Genomic DNA, 16,806 nt, shown 5'->3' with positions numbered 1-16,806 from the left:
GCAGGAATGGACAACCACGTGGTAGGTCACTGTTTAGAAATGTCTGCTGTGGAGTACCTTGCACACCAGAGCCCACAAATTCCTTTACAAGTTGCTGACCAAACTGAAGACCTAGATTGAAAAAATTGTAATGTACCTCAGGAAAAGAAATGAGCAGGTGGAAGAGGTGATGCTAGAAGAGTTGTGGATTCAGTTTACCTCACACAGCTGTTTGTGCAGGTATTTCCAGTTGCATCCTAAGACCTGTGAATCTGAAGCTGAACCTTTGATCTGGTTTTTGATACCTTTTGGGGCTCAGTGCTCTGACAGTTGAAAACATAAGGAAAACACTTCCATACTGCCCTAAAGAGAAAGTAATGTCCTGTCTGTTCGATCTCTTCCAAGATATATTTTTGTTTGTTTTTTTTTTTTCTAGCTCTCAAAAGGATGTACCTTCTCCAGTGGCAGCAATATCCCAACTGTTCAGCTGCAGGAAAAACCCAAAACATGCATGTTACATGAGCAGATTAACATCATGCAATAGTAGGAAGCTTGATCATTCCATCTTAATTTTTTTTTTATACACTGTCCTTTTGACATTGCTTTTTGTTCTTGCTATAGTTTGTGGTTTTTGGTGCCAGTATAATGTTAATGAAAAACACTGCTTCATTTAGGCCAAGTGCCTGTGTTCCTGTCATGCATGTGGCATTCATTGCTGCTGGTAAGTGCTGGGAGTTTGGCACCAGAGGGCTGAATGGGAGGCACAAAGATGCTCTGTTGTCTGTACAGAGCTCTATAAGCAAAAAAACAAAACAAGTTTGGGAGTAGACCCTGTCCAATCCCTGCAGATTGGCTGCTGATGCAGATACAGCCTTTGTAGGGCAAAGGGTAGGATTTAAGGAGATGCTGAAACCAGCAGGAGCCTGATTTGTCCCTTTTGGAGAACTGAATTGTGCAAAGTGTTTTGTTACAAGGGGAATTAAAGACAGCCATGGGCACTGCCTTTGTGGATGATGGAGGAGCAGCTGTAGACACAACAGGAGCAGTAGTAAAGCATAGGATGCTCTGACAGGGTCACTGACTCCTTATACTGCTTTTCTTAATGTTTTCTTTTCTGCAAAGGTTTTGAGGACAAGCAAGTGTGTGTCAGTGCCCTGTTTTTCTACTTAAAATTCACACTCTACCTCTTGCTAAATCAAATTTAGAGTTTAATTCTGAATGAATTTTTGTAAATTCAGATGTACTGACTTTGATAAAAGTTAGTCTGGTGCTATTAATGAAGATCAGAGTCAGTGTCCTCAACTTAACCAGTTCTAGATCAGACCCTCAGAGGACACAGACAAGTACCAAATGTAGACTTTGACCACAGGGATCTGTTTCAGACAAATAGTTTGTGTGCCAGATTCCAGTTCTCTACTTTCAATCAAGGTCTTAAGGATTTTTTTTCCTGTGATCCCACCCATCTTTTCAAGATCAGGCTTTTTAGGAATGAGCAAACCAGTTCTATGAATGTATTCACAGTATGGAAGTGTTAGACCTATCTACAACCATGTTATCCAGCTGTGCAAAAATGTTTAGACTCAGGTTCTTCTTTTGAAAGGCTCTAATTCAAGCAGTTTTTAATGTTGCAAAAATGACATATTTGGTTGTAATTGTGCATGATTTCCATGCTGCAAGGATATCAAATGCCAAATTCCATCAAGTCAGTCTAATTTAACAAAGACAGATTCCACGGATATTTTTGTACATTTCCTCTTTCCTCCCTCTGTGAACACTGGAAACTACTGTCTTCTCATTGATTGTGATAAACTCATGGGAGGGAGCAGCAAAACATTGCAGTGTGTAAAAGAATGTCTGTAAAAGCAAAGAACATCAAAGGGGTGAAGCCCCCTTTTATTTCTGAGCGCTCAGTCATGGACTAACTTCTTTCATTTCACTGCTGAAGGTAATTATGGTTCAGGTCAACCATATTTATGGTTTGATTCAGTTGGAACCTGTCACTGGCAAACTGAGAGGAGATGGGTTCTGGGTATGAATCAGAGGGACTTATGCTGGAGAAATATTCCTTGTGCCCTCTGCCCTTACACACACCCAAACAGGTATGCAGGCTCAGAGGGACATGTTTTGAATGTGATCAGTTTGTTTCTCATCCTATCTGCCTGATCAACACTTAAATCTTCATATCCCTCTGTTCAATCATTCATTAATATCAGTGCTGATGCTCTGCAGGTGGATCAAGGGTGTGTAACAGGTGAGTGTTCTTCTCTTCAGGCCACTCCTGCAGCAGCTGGCAGGTACCTAGTGAATGGGGCAGTGAATGAAAGTTAGAAGAGGAATGTTCTCCTGGCTGAGGGAGCTGAATGTGGCTCTGGGGAGCTGGATCCCCTCCTTGTCTCTGCAGAAGAGTTGCACACATGTTCCTTGGTATTTAGCTATGCTGCTTCTAGGTGTTTAATAATTCCAAGAGGGAGAGGTTTTCCCTTAGCCCCTGTAACTTCAGTGGCTGCAGGAGGATAAGATAAAATCTTGTGCAGTTTCCTACGGATTGAAGAAAGCTCAGCCCTCAAGGTAGTGCTTTTTGGAGGGTCATCCCTGCACAAAACAAAGCAAGGAAAGCACAGTTAAATGTGCTTGGCTGCAGAAATTGCTGAAGACTGAAGCTGTTGTGCAGACTGAATTGTGTTTTCCTCCTCAGGTAAAGATTCCTCTAAGGCTAAACTCCCTCCAGCAGGCTCTGATAATACTCTTTGTGTGGGAAAACTTAAGGCTGTTATTGGCAAGTGAGTATTTGAAGTGCACTAAGCACAGAACATATTGCCCCCCTGGGGAAGGGTTATGCTATTGGGAGCTTCCTAGATAAATTGTCCCATCTTACTCTGCTAGCCAGAACTTATTTTTATGGCCACTTTGTTCAGACTTTTGTTGTGGGGGTGGAGTGGTGGTGTGTGCAGAGAGGTTGGAGCTCCTTCCAATCTTTGTCTGACCAGCAGAGCAGAGTGGGAGACCTGGAACTTGTCTTGTTCTTGTTCGTGCCTCTGGCTCTCTGCTGCTTCAAATGGCTGCTGCTGTCTGGCTTCAGAAACACCAGCAGCCTTCCAGTTTTATTCCTTTCCCAAAATGAATGGGCTGTTGCAGAGATTTTTCTCCCTTTTTTGCAGGAGTCAGGGTAACCTCTGTTAGTGACTATGAAGTGCTCAGTGGGAGTAAGGCATGCATAAAACATCAATATTGACAACAAGATTACTGTGGCTTGTCGTGGCTTCTGACTTGCCGGCCTGTTAAAACTTTGTAATGGAGGAGCAGAATCTGCTTGGAACTGAACCCTGCCACGATAAGCTTGTGTAGAGCCAGCCCTGCCAGGTGGTCTTGCATGGATTCCTTAGCAAAGGTCCATCTATCTACAGGCAATCCTGAATCAATCCATCAACACTGAACTTTCCAATGGTGTGGAGACTGCTGGTTACAATTGAATTTTGTAGCTGGACAATGAGCTGGATGACAGCCTTGATCCTAAAACGTAGTTACCTGGGGAGAGCATGAATACAGCCAAGAACAGGGGAAACTTGAGCCCAACTTGGCTTTTATCTGAGCTTTCCAGTAACATGTGATGGGATAGTCTCCTCTTTAGCCAGGTCACAGCAGTAAGGAGTAACCTGGTCACAGCCAGCTGAATTAGCTGGTGAACTTGATCCTGATGAGAGTCAAAGTACCTTCAGGGAGGTGTGTATTTGTGAATAAGAAAGCAATGGTGTAGTTTTATAGAAATGGATGGTTCGGGAAGAGATACCCCAGAGAGCCTGGCAGCCTTTAAATTTGGATTTCTTGGCATGTAGAGGGCAATGTCTGCTCCTGGCCTCAAGGGAATATATAAATAACTAACCCCTCCTAATGCTGGGCTCCAGCACACAGTGCATGGATTGCTGTTCTGGCAGAGCAAATGGGATGCTGTACTATTTACACAGAGAAAAGGGCACAGTTTGCTTTCATTGAGTCAGAACAGCAACTTTTTTCCCAGTGAAAGTCAGTGACCTTCTGATTTTATTGAAATTCCTCTCTAGGATTGCAGGGAAATTGATAGCTCCAGTGAAAAATGTTATGAGGAAACTTGGGGAAATCTACCTAGCTATCAAAACACTCCTACTGTTTTCTGTGCCCTAAATGTTGATCTCTGCTAAGTATAACACACAGTGTGTTATCCTTATGGAAACAAAAAGATAATTCAGTGCAGTTGTTTACACAGGACAAAGCTTTAGGGCAAATCACAAGCATCAGAAATGCCAACCTTCCTGAGAGACTTCTGTGATATTTATTGAGAGTGGGGAGGGTCAGTTTGTGCCCAAACACAGGGAACAGGTGCTGATGAAACCATCCTGCATATTAAGGGTTCCCCACTCTCAGAAAGAATTCTCTTCCTTCTGGCTTGTCATGTTAACTCTTTACCAAACCCACACCAAATCCCCATTTCATTCAGCTCTACAAATGGCTTTGTGCAGAGCCCAGCTGGGAGGATTGTTTCTGCTGGAAGCAGCTCTGAGCTGGTGGGACCGTGGTGTGCTCGGAGACCATGGATTTCAGGAGCTGGAGCCATGTCCTTCAGTCCAGTGGGAGCATCAGCCCACAGCTCCTGTGGGGGAGGTGGTGCCTGCTGTAGGTCTGTCCCTAGCAGGGCAGGCAGTCCTGGGTTTGTGTGTGGTGCTGAACTGTCACCCCTCTGAAGGAGGGGATTAGGCAGGAATGCAGCCACTTCCATTCCTGAGCTGCACATTCCCGAGTCTCCCTTGCTGGGCCCTGATCAGTTCAGCCCAGTGGTTCTGACACTGCTCACTTTGAGATCCCTTCTCCAGTGAAATGGAGCCAGCTACCAGCCAGGTGGCTTTTCTCTTGTGAACCACCTGGAATGTCCTCCAGGGACCCCCAGGACACAGAGAAGCTTGGAAAAAGTGAGCAGTTTGGACTAGGAAAGGAGCAAACATTGCTTTTGGGGATGGCTCTGTGTGTTGTGGTGTGAGTGTTCCGATGGATGGATGGATGGATGGATGGATGGATAGATGGATGGATGGATGGATGGAGAGATCCCTTATGCACCCTGTAGGCTTTGGGAACACTCTGCAAATCCCAGTGGTGAGAAGGGAGGGAAGATGAAGTTCCCTGTCAGTATCTTCCCATCCATGAAAGGATTGCTGTAACTATGCTATCCAGGAATTAAGCTTTGATATGTGAGTGTGCTGCTCTTCTGGAACCTACAGTATTTTAGCTTGGTTGTATGTTACCTTACACTTCTCCACCCTCTGCAGTCCCTTTTCTCTCTCACTGTTGGATGACAGGCTGTAAAATCATCCAGAATCTCCAGGGGTGAACTGTGACTCCAAATAATCTTCTGCTGAGGGGTGCAGGAGGTTCAGAAAGTCAGTGGGGTGCAGGTATGGCTTTGTCTGGTGTCTGCCTATGGAAGCAAACTGCACCTCCAGCTTTCTGAGTAAGCCTGGATGCCCTGTGAGATGCTCTCAGGCTGTTCCCCATGTGCTCTGGAAGGTGAGGATTTCTGGTGTCCTCCAGGTGCCCAAAGCCACCACTGCTTCTGCTGAGTCAGCAGAGAGCAGGGGCACCCTCAGCATCTGCTGAGGGAGGGGTCTGTTCAAGCTCCAAGCAGGAGTTTGCAGAGTATCTCCAAATGGAAGCAAACTATTGATTTTGTTGTTCCATTTAGCCTGAAGGGTCCACAGTAACATCCCGAACCTATACAGTGGGTGTGATTAGATAGCTGCTGGCACCAACACCCCTATTCCCTCTGGAAAAACACCCTGTCAGCTGGGATCAAGACGTGAGATCTGGGTCTGTAGCCCCAGAAGGAAACTGTCTAAATCAGCAGCTTGCAGGCCAATCCTCTGTTGTCTGTGAAAGTCTTCCAAGAATTAAATAGGGTGTGAGAGGAGGGGGTGTTTCTTTGGAAACAGCTGGAGGAATTGGACCAAGTGAAACTCCTCTCTCTGAGCGAGGACCAATTCCTTCGGATGCTGCAGAACATCACATGAAATATGCTGGTGATGAGCATGCATGAGATCCTAAAGGAGTTGCAGTTTGGATAATTTTGTTTGCTTGGTTGGAATATTCTTTTTGAATAAGCTGCAATATATTCTCTGCCATCCTGGATACATGCCAGTAAAAGTCCTAAACCTTCCTTCCTAGCATCTGTGTATAATATAAAGGGTCATTTATAATCTCTGTAAGCCATGATGGGGCCTTTCGTCACGTTGTCTGAAGCCTGCTTGCATTCTGGAGGCTGCTCTTGCTGACTTTTGGCTTGCAAAGAGAAGTCTTGGGATGGTTTTGTCTGTCTTCTTTCTGTTGTAATCAACGTGCTATTTTATCTGTACTGAGTTCCAAACTGGATGTCCTAATGCATCCTTGACCACCTGTGTTCCTGTTTTTGTCTCACCCGCTTGTGTGCCACAGTAAAAACCCCTAAAAGTTGTATTTGTAGGAAAATTATGCTATTTATGGGAAGCCAAGAATGTGATGTACCTTTCACTCCTGGCTGTGGGTACCTTTGTATCCAAGCCCTCTGTTCTGTTGGTAAAGAGAGAAATTGGAGAAATCTGTGTTCACATTTGATTAGCTGAGTATCTTTTTTTTTTTATGCCACACTGGTGTTTCTGCTTTGGAGATGAGGTGATAAGTGTGGTACTTTATCACTGTCACTGCTCTCTCCGTGCCCCTGCTCAGGAAGGTGAAAGGTTGTCCCTGGGTGTGAGTGAAGGTTCTGTTACCCTGCCATGAGTGCCAGTCATGTTCAGTCTGCCAAACCCAGGTGATGGCTTCAGGCAAGGAAGGCAATGCATGGAGAGCCTCGGGGAGCTTCTCAGTTCCTGCAGTGATTGATGAGGAACGGCTGAGGGAGCTGGGGGTGCTCAGCCTGGAGAAAAGGAGACTCAGGGGTGACCTTATCACTCCACAGCTCCCTGAAAGGTGGCTGTGATCAGGTGGGGCTGGGCTCTTTCTCCAGGCAGTACTGACAGAATGAGAGGACGCAGACTCAGGAGTGCATCAAGAGAAATATAGGCTGGATATTAGGAAAAAGTTTTTCATGGAAAGAGTGATAAAGTTCTGGAATGGCCTGCCCGGGGAGCTGGCAGAGTCACCATCCCTGGGTGTGTTTAACAAAGCCTGGATGTGGCACTAGGTGCCAGGGTTTAGTTGAGGTGCTGGGGCTGGGTTGGACTCGATGATCTTTAAGGTCTCTTCCAACCCAGTGATTCTGTGAATTCTGTGAATGCAGGGCTGTGATTTTCCCAACCCCTCTCATTCTCACCCTTTCTCCTGGCTGCTTTTCCTTCTGTGCTTAACTGGCTGTTCCCATGGCATGAGGAGATATTACCCCTGTCTGGACAAACCTCATGACTAAGGCTTGGACAGACCAAATGGTTGATTGCACCAAGTGTGCATGTGAAAGGTAAAAGAAAACTTTACTTTGAATTATCATATTTTCAGCCTTTATCTCCTGTTGCTTCTGCTGGTCCTTCTCCCTAAACTTTGTGTGGAAGTTCTATCGAGCCCATTAAAGGATCTGATGCCATCATGTGATCTGAAGCTTCATTAACTTTATCTTTCCCCCCCCTTGTTTTGATGCTGCAGATGTCAGTAGAGACATTTGGGTACTCCAGTGCCTGATCCCTGTTTACATACCTCAGACAAACTTGAGATAAGTGGTTCTGAAAGACCTCCCTGCCCACCCGGGCTCCCCTCAGGTGTGCCCACAGTGCACACTCCCTGCTGAGGAATCCAGGGGCTTTGTGGGGAGCAGGAGCAGTGTCTCAGGGAAAGCTGCAGGCTGAGCCCTGTCCCTGCTGCCGGGCTGGTGGCACTGGCACAGAGCCACCCCTCCCTGGGTGTCCCAGCCTTCCCGGCCGGCTGTAGCCCAAGGGTCAGCGAGCAGCCCGCTGGCCCCATGTGGTCCTGGCATGTGTGCCTCCTATTCATGGAGATGGGAGCTATCCAGAGAGCAGGGATTCCTGTGGAGATGGGAGGGGAATGCAAAAAGGGGAAAAAAACCAACAAATGCTGCAAATGGCATGTTCTGGGGGAATCAAGCTGACGTAGAGGAGGTGGTTTAGGGAAGGAGAAGGAGATGTGCAGGTGCATTTCCACTTTGATTTTTGGTGTGCAAGGTTGGGGAGTCACTGTGGTGCTTGAAGGGATCAGCTCTATTGAGGGCTCTTGCTTTAAGATAGATGAGGAGCCAGGACTGTGGCTCTGGTTCAGCAGGGAATGCTTACACAAGCACTGGGTGTGTTTTGGAGCACAAACTGGTGTCTCCATGTCCCACGGTGACCCCAGTTCTGGTCCCCAGTCAGTAGGAAAGTGGCTTTCAAACCTGTTAACTACACTGATGTACAAAAACATCACAAAATATTCCACACCAAAATATTCACAAAAACGTGAACCAGTATTTGGCAAAATGAGCAATGCTTGCGAGGGGGAAATTTTTTGTATCCCCTCAAGCATGTCACTGGAACGTAAAACTTTTTTTTTTTTTCAGAGAAGGTCCCTGAAGGATCTTTGGTTCCCTAAATTCCCTGTGCTGACACTGCAGTTCCTTCTGTCTCACATACCTTGCAGTGAGGGGTCTGTCTCTCTCTTGAGACAGTGTGAGACACTCATCCCTCCCTCCCCTGCATTTTCCCTTGCCCATTTTTAGGCAGTAACATCAACAGGACAATAACAGGACTTGTTCAGCACCCAACTTGTTTGAGCCCTGCTGACAGAGAACTCCACCACACCAAAAAGCAGAGTTTTCCTTCTCTGCTGTTGTTCGAATGGTGGGAGGCTGGGGAATGATACCATAACAAGCAGGGTGGAATTAAGACCAGTACAATGGGAGCTGACTATCAGGAGATTTGGAACATGTCTTTTTTTTTCCCCAAGTTCTATTGTTTCTGATAAGTCACAGAATTAAATTATGCACTGTAAAATTCTGGCCTCCGACAACCAAGCAAGAGGCATTACTGGATCTGTGGTTCAGGTTGGCAGGAGATGGGAATCTTTCTGCTGCTCTTGGAAGGAGAGGGTGGGGTGAGAAGTGAAGACTGCAAGTTAGCCTGGCTGTGGCTGGCAGAAGAAACCACCCCACCCACAGATTCTTGGTCTGTTTTTCCTGCAGTCTGGTGTGTGCTGGCTCCCTGGCTGTCTCACGGGGGCTCACTAACGTGTCCTCTCTCTCTGCAGGCACTGGTGCCACTACACAGTCACAAGGACAGTCTCCTGCCAGGTGCAGAACGGGTCAGAAACGGTGATCCAGAGAGTTTATCAGAGCTGCCGCTGGCCAGGACCTTGTGCCAACTTAGTCAGGTAAAAATCTTCATGTCTCATGCTGCCCAATCCTCCTGCCCTTCCCCTTGGCTTGGCTGGCTGGTGAGGGCTGCAGAGAGGGCTGAGGGTCAGGTGGGATGTCCTGGCTTGGGGTGCTGTGACTGAAGAACACCACTGGTGATAACTGCAGGGAAATCACAGGTGAAGGTAAGTGTAGCATTGTTTCCAGTTTTAGGAGCTCCCTAAACACAGCCAGGTCTAATTTAGAAAGGAGACATTGTTTATTCTGTGCAAGGTGGAGGTTACCACAAATCAAGCACACTGAGGGGTAAAATATTACATCTTTTATACAGAAATGTTTACATGAGCCCCCTGTCTAATATATATTGTCCACCTTCCTAATGCCTATTTATTTGGGTGATACGATCTTACACAAGATGCTTGAAACATAAAGTTCTTTTCTTTCATTCAGCAACTTCTATTGTAGAAATTATGTGACAACATCAGTTACATTTACAAAAGGGGAGCAAATTCAGCCTGGGGACAGATAGTTCAATTCAAAGACATCAGGGTCAGGACAAGTTATGTGAAACAGTTTAGCTCAGGCTGTCGTGCTAGTTTGTGCTTCTCCACACAGGAGGCTGCTGCTGGTCAGGCATGAAAGCAGATAAATGTTCAGAGTGAGTGGACAGGGTGCTGGGTCAGTGGTTCTGTGGGACTTGCTGGTATCAAGTCCCCATACTCAGAGCTGTAGGGGCAATATTGATCACATACACCGGAAAGCTGTGATCAAATCCCTTATGGGCAATGGGGGACAGAGGTAATGTTCCCTGTATCTTTCGGGGTGGAATTTCTTTAGACTTCCTGGATTTCAGTACCCATTAAAGACAGATCAAAACAGAATGCCCTCTCCTCAGACAAGAAACAAAGCTTAAAAACAGCTGCATGTCAAAAACTTGCCCTGAGCCTGCTTTGCCTTTTGAACATTTACAGTCTTGGAACCTACATGTAAGAAGGGGAAAAAAAAGTGTGAAATAGCTGTCCCCAGCTACCACCTTTCAGTAAAATGTCTGCATTGTTGTGCTTTGCCTTCTCTGAAAGGCATTCTCAGAGCAGAATAGTACTACCCACCCATCTGGGAATTGGGGCAAAAAAGCCATTGTGCTCTAAATTTGCACCTAGCTTCTAAAACAATTTCCCAAATGGACAAGCCATAACTTAGCTCACAGAATTCATTCATTTTATTGTTATTTTTACCAATTCACCCACAGGGCACTGGTTGAGGTCCTCCTGTAGTTGATAACCTGGCCAGAAGGTGACTGCAGACTGAGCCCCACCTCCTTGTTCTTGTGACACTTCATCTAGAATTCACATCTTGTGTGGGGCTGTTCCCATTGTTGGTTCTCCAGTTTCCACTTGGCCAGTGGTCAGTCTCAGTTTTTTTACTTGTAATATATCTGCTTTGGTGTCTCTTTTGTCTTTATGCAAGGCTGTGGTTGAAACACTTCATATTTTACACTGTCATGGCCAAACTTCTGTTGAAGCCTTTTAATTTCCCAGGCTTTTTAGGCACATAATTGTCATTAGAAACTTGTGAGCTTTCACCTTGTCTCCTAAACATGCCAAAAATCTTAGATATTTTTCGTTTTTGACACAACTGGAGTTTCATAAGAACCAAACATTTGATCGTGTTATTAGTAAAAATTCTTTTTGTGGGCCCCTGCAGTTGATTGATGCCATTGATTCTTACATTAACCCAGAGACTTTAGGAGTAGTGTGTGCTGTTGTGACATTGTTCATGGAACATTTTCAGTTTCAAATGTAGTTTGGTTTGTTTGCCTGATGAGTCCAATTGTTTGGAGACAATGCAGAACAGCAGAAGACATCTCAATTTTTCTTTCTGTGTGAAAATATCTTGGAAAGAAGCTGAGGTTATTAAATATTCAAGATCTCAGCTGGTGAAAGCTCAGCTAACAGGAGCTGCATTTTTGGAAGATGATCACTATGGAGAAACCTTCTTGAAGAGATGGGAGGACATCAATGCTCTGTTCCCTTTGGGCTGGGAGGAAATGCAGGACAAGAGGATGGAACCCTGCCAGGGAAATGCCTGCATGCCTCTAGGCACATATTGTATGACATTCTTGCATAAAGTAGAGAAAGACCCTGCACCTCTTTCCCAAGGACCTCTCAGAAAGCTGCTGACAAAATTCTGGAACTCATCCACTTATCATCAGAGGTAAAACAGGTCCTTGATAATTTCCCCTACTGCCACCATCTGAAAGGGAGAGCCCCAAGAAAGAGTAATAACAAAGGTGGGATCTGAGATCTTGAGAGTTGAATGGGCTGTTGGATAAGTTAACCCCAGCCAAGACATCTTTTAGAATCACAGAATCATGAGGTTGGAAGAGACCTCTAAGATCATCAAGTCCAACCTATGCCCTAACATCTCAACTAGACTATAGCACCAAGTGCCATGTCCAGTCTTTTTTTAAACACATCCAGAGATGGTGATTCCACCACCTCCCTGGGAAGACAATTCCAGTGCTTTATTATTCTTTCAGTGAAAATTTTTTTCCTAATATCTAACCTATACCTTCCCTGACGTAGCTTGAGACTGTGTCCCCTTGTTCTGTCAGTTGCTGCCCGGTGGAAGAGACCGACCCCCACCTGTCTACAACCTCCCTTCAGGAAGTTGTAGAGAGCAATAAGATCACCTCTAAGCCTCCTCTTCTCCAGGCTAAACAACCCCAGCTCCCTCAAACGTTCCTCGTAGGGCTTGTTTTCCAAGCCCCTCACCAGCCTCGTTGCTCTCCTCTGGACACGCTCAAGTATCTCAATATCCTTCCTAAACTGAGGGGCCCAGAACTGGACACAGTACTCAAGATGTGGCCTCACCAGTGCCGAGTACAGGGGGAGAATGACCTCCCTGCTCCTGCTGGTCACACAATTCCTAATGCAGGCCAGGATGCCGTTGGCCTTCTTGGCCACCAAGGCACATTGCTGGCTCATATCCAATCGGCTGTCAACCAGCACCCCCAGGTCCTTTTCTGCCTGAACACTATCCAGCCACACCGTCCCCAGCCTGTAATGCTGTAGGGGATTTTTCGTGGCCAAAATGCAGAACTCGGCACTTAGACTTATTAAACTTCATACTGTTGGACTCTGCCCATCCATCCAACCGATCTAAGTCTCTCTGCAGAGCCCTCCTTCCTTCCAATAGATCAACACAAGCTCTAGAAGTGGTTGTTTGTTTTCAGCAATGCACCTGACTTTGATAAGAGAATGAAAACAGCTGCTGAAAATGATGACTCTTGTGACGTGTGACTGCTGTGGCAATGTTTGGTACCCTGAGCCAGGTTATGTGGTTTGTTGTTGCTTTCTGAGCACACAGCAGCCTAGCACTGTTTTGTTGCCAGCCTATAGGGATGCCTGAAGTGGCTTTCTTTTTTTCTTGGAGTCAAGCTGAAGTTCTAAAACTACTTTTTTTTAAAAAAAATACTTTTTCCTCCTCTGTCACCAAAATGAGTATTGTCTTTTTAGGAACTGCCAATCTCTCCTAATTCAGGTAAACCCCATCTCCTGTTTTGAGATGAAATAGAAATAAGAAAAACAGTTCCCAAAGTCACAAGGCAGTGTAATGCCTTTCCTGTTAAAAAACTGGCTTTGAAGGGGCTTGTAAGAGTTTATCAGCACCAAGCTGTACAACTTCCATTCACAGGTCTCTGAAAATCCCTGCAGAAGATGAACAAAGCACAAAACTCAGCCTGGATGCCCTATTTGTTTCTGTTTCCTCCTTACCTTGTCTGTACCAGTGCCTCTTTTTGGGATTTCTGGAAATCTAGCTTCAGGCAAGGTCAGGCTTGTTCCAGGTCTGGTGGTGGCTAAAAATGTTCTTGCTCTCTATATCCCTGTGGTTGTTCAGGTAATAGAAATATATCTGCTTTTCTTTTGCTAAAAAAGTAAATTTAAAGTGTCTTTTGCTCTTCTCCTATTCTTCTCCAGGGAGGTTTGTGGTGCCTGAGCTTGAATTGAAGAGCACAAAGTGTTCTATGTGACTGTAAGCAATGCAATGTGTCAGCAAGGTATTGGCACCATTTTGCCTTTCTAGTGTTTCTCCCAGCTGTGATTTGTAACAAACTGTTTTCATCTCCTTGTTTACAGGAGTCAGCCATATCTGGGAGAGCTTTCATTCTGCCAGCACCCCTTATCAGGCTGCTCACTAGCAAAAGGGATGTCAGCCAAGGAAAAAGGCATCTCTCAGACTCGTGGTGACAGCTGAGAGGGGCTCTCTGCTACACAGACTCTGCTTATGAGTAGACATCAGTGGGGCCAGACAGGATTTAATCCCTTTCCTGTCTCCCATTCATTCCTGTTGGGTTTCTTTCTCTTACTGCACAAACTGCAGGTCAGGGTCAGGCCTTTGGCAGTGGAGGATCTGTGATCCCAGCCTTGCAGCCCTGGCTGTGAGATGTCCTTGCTGTCCATTCACTTGCTCCTGGGAAGCTGCTTTAGCAGGAGTCTTGTCATCTTGGCTGGGCTGGGCTGGGATGAGCTGCTCTGTTCTTGCCCTTAGCCCCAGGCTCTTTATTTAGCTTGGGTGCTGAGTTGCTCTGGAGCAGTCTTGGCTGAAGGATTTCCCTCAGCAGATCTGTTCTTGAGCTCTCTCCATTTGTGCAATGAAGGCTTCAGCTCCTGTGTGCTGCAGGCTGTGCCCTTGCCATGTCACACTCCTGGTGCACGGGCAGCACCTGGCTGAATGCTTCAAACTCCTGTGCCATTTGTCTGTCTGAAAGAAGGCACAAAGTCCCTACCTTGGGGGGTCAATGGGAGCCTAATCTCTGGTTCTCTGCTGCCTGGATGGTTCTCCCCAGCCTGATAAACCCAGGCATCCAAATTGTAACCCTTCTCCTCAGCAATCCTTTTGCTACAGCAGCTGCAGGGTGATGCTCAGTCCTGCCCTGCGTGGGACACTGCACTCCTCAAGACTCACTCAGAAGGGTGGTCTTGAAGGCCAGACCAGGATTTGAGACCTGCTTTGAGTTTCTGGAGCTTTTGTGACCTCCTGTGCCTTCAGACCAGCAGTGCCATCTCACCTGTCAGATGGAAACAGAGCTGCTTTTGTCTTACTGTGTTTTATGACACAATAGAGCAGCTTCTTGCTATACTCTAGTTGGCTAAAACCAGCCTACTTTTGATTAGAATGTTTGTGTATGATTGTTGTGGTCAGTAAAGGAGTGTCTTGGGAGGTAAATGGATGGGATGAATGGCCTTGGCAGATCATGTGCTGTTACAGCCTTCAGAAGACAAACACTTTCTGCTTCAAACTGTTGTTGCCTTGAAAATCCCCATCTCATCTCTGGAAATGTTCATTTGTGGTGGGATATTCCAGCTCCTCTCCTACTTGTCCCATCCTTGAAAATGAATGTTCCCAGCAAGGCTGTGTGAGTTTTTATTATCTTTGCTGTACTCTGTGGTCACAGAGCTGTCTCACTTCAGCTTTTGAGCCACCTGTCTCTGCAGCATTTCTGCCTTCAGACACTGTGAAGATTTTCCATGAAACCCACAGCTGGCTTGTACGGGGATGCATTTACCTGGTCTCTTACTTTGATAAGAATCACTAAAACTCCAAACATTAATTTATTCATCTGTTGCCTTTAAACTTCACTCAGAGATGGGAAAAATGGCAGGAAGAGTGTTCTTGAGCAGAGCAAATCTGGGCTGTGATGCCCTTCCCAGCTGCCTGTCACTGCCTGATTTTTTGTTTCAGTGTTGTAGTTGCTTTGGCTTATCACAAATACTCTGTGCATTTCATGTAAGCAGGCTACACATCTTGCATGGATCATTCTTGTTTGGTGTTTTTGAATGCTGGGTTTTCTTTTTTTTTTTTTTTGTTCTTTTCATTTAAGTTGAACACATTACTCTCCCGGAGGGATTTTACAAGCTAGTTTGTAGAATAACAAAGAAGGAATTCTGCAGCCTCATCCAATTTGGTCTTCTGTGCTTTTGAAAACTCTGTTGCTACAGGGTCAGTAGGAGAAGTTGGGGATCTGTCACCCAGGAGATTGGCCTGTAGATGATGTTTCCCCTCAGTTTCAGAACTAGTAATGCCACAGGGAAATCCTTCTCTCTTTCTTGCTTTCCAGTCAATTGAATAATAAATCCCAGAGCTTATTCCAGTGCATTAGGATTGCTATTTGAAGTCCTGTTACACATAAACCCTTTTATGTGTTTAATTCCCTTACAACTCCACATCTTGGAGAGAAATGTGCTTGGAAAAAGGCATCTGCTCTCTGAAGCACACATGGGGTATAAATGCAGGATGAGCAGTGCTCCTATGGTGGGACAGACAGAGGCTCTGGGTGTGTAGGATCAGAGCTGTAGCACAAAGGGGCATTCTCAGCTTTGAACAATGGCTCTGTGGTGCTGCCTGGGCACAGGTGGAGGGTCACCTGTTACAGGGGTTGTGCTCAGGCTGCTGATTGAGGCCTTTTGATCTTGCCCAGACATTCTCTGAGCACTCCTCCTCCCTTCTCAGTGCTGCTCTGCAATAGCACTGACATCTGATTGTTAATAAAGGCAGGAGCTGATGATTACTCTGTGGTGGCATAGAAACATCTGTCTCTGTGTCCTTGGCCTTTTTTCTTGGGACTGAGAGACTGTCAAGTATTGCTGTGGACAGCAGGGCATGGCAGGTTTGTTTCCTGGGTTTAGACTTTTGCTAAGTTGTTTGAACCAGATGTGTTCAGAGCTAAACAAAGTCTTATTCCTTCCCCTTGGCAGAGGCAGAAGACACAATGAGCTCCAACACTCCTGCAGCTGCAGGTTGGTTGTTTTTTGTTTAATCTGGTGTCTGCAGGGGCATATTTGAAGCTCCTCTGGTTATTTTGTTCCCTGGGGAACTACTGTGTTTGTGGTAGGGAAGCTGGAAAAGCTGGGGCTGCAGGAAGAAAGAACACAGCTCTGATTCACAGTGATGGTCTCTGCCATGCCTGGGAGTGCAAATGTGATGGCAAAGGTGCTTCTTGTCCCTGCATCAGCTGTGGCACTGGTTTGAGGTGAAGTTGTGTCTGTGTCACACAGAGGAGCTGCCTGGTGTAATCAGTGTCTGCTAGGCTTGGAGAAGATGGTTATGATGGTCTGTGTGGGCGTGGTGGTATTGAGAACCAAATATATATTTGATAGTTTCTCTGAGCTCTTAAACTTTCCTTCTTTCCAAGTGCTTTGAGATACAGTTACTTAACTTGATGGTTTTGAAATCTGATTTCAGAACACTCTGATTTTGTGTGGGAGTTGTAGGGTTTGGCATGCCTGTAAATCAGGGCATTGGTACCAAGAGTTATAGGAACTACCAGGAGCTATGTCCTGAATGCCTTTTGATGGACTTTTTGGAATGAAGATGAGGGTCCCTGGCAGACAATATGGCAGTTTTATGGATGGGGTTGGACCCTCTGGGTTGATACCTGACTTCATTGCCATGAGAGAAGCAAGCAAGCCAGAGCTTGGATTCCTTGGTTTCTGGAC

The 16,806-nt window shown here is 45.9% G+C and overlaps 1 protein-coding gene across 4 annotated transcripts in view; it reads left to right on the top strand.

Annotated features, from left to right (window-relative positions):
* The window catches only part of COL26A1 (collagen type XXVI alpha 1 chain), a 169,322-nt gene that overhangs the window by 14,176 nt on the left and 138,340 nt on the right, over window positions 1-16,806 (top strand). For all 4 annotated transcript variants that reach the window (XM_064394324.1, XM_064394326.1, XM_064394325.1 and 1 more), the window contains exon 2: window positions 9,202-9,324. In XM_064394324.1, coding sequence (XP_064250394.1) covers window positions 9,202-9,324 — 123 coding nt within the window. The remainder of the gene's footprint in view (window positions 1-9,201; window positions 9,325-16,806) is intronic.

This window comes from Passer domesticus, chromosome 19 (genome assembly GCF_036417665.1).
Source record: "Passer domesticus isolate bPasDom1 chromosome 19, bPasDom1.hap1, whole genome shotgun sequence".
In the NCBI taxonomy this organism is placed as follows: domain Eukaryota; kingdom Metazoa; phylum Chordata; class Aves; order Passeriformes; family Passeridae; genus Passer; species Passer domesticus.
Note: the sequence above shows the minus strand (reverse complement) of the source record. Positions and strands in the feature narration are given on the sequence as shown.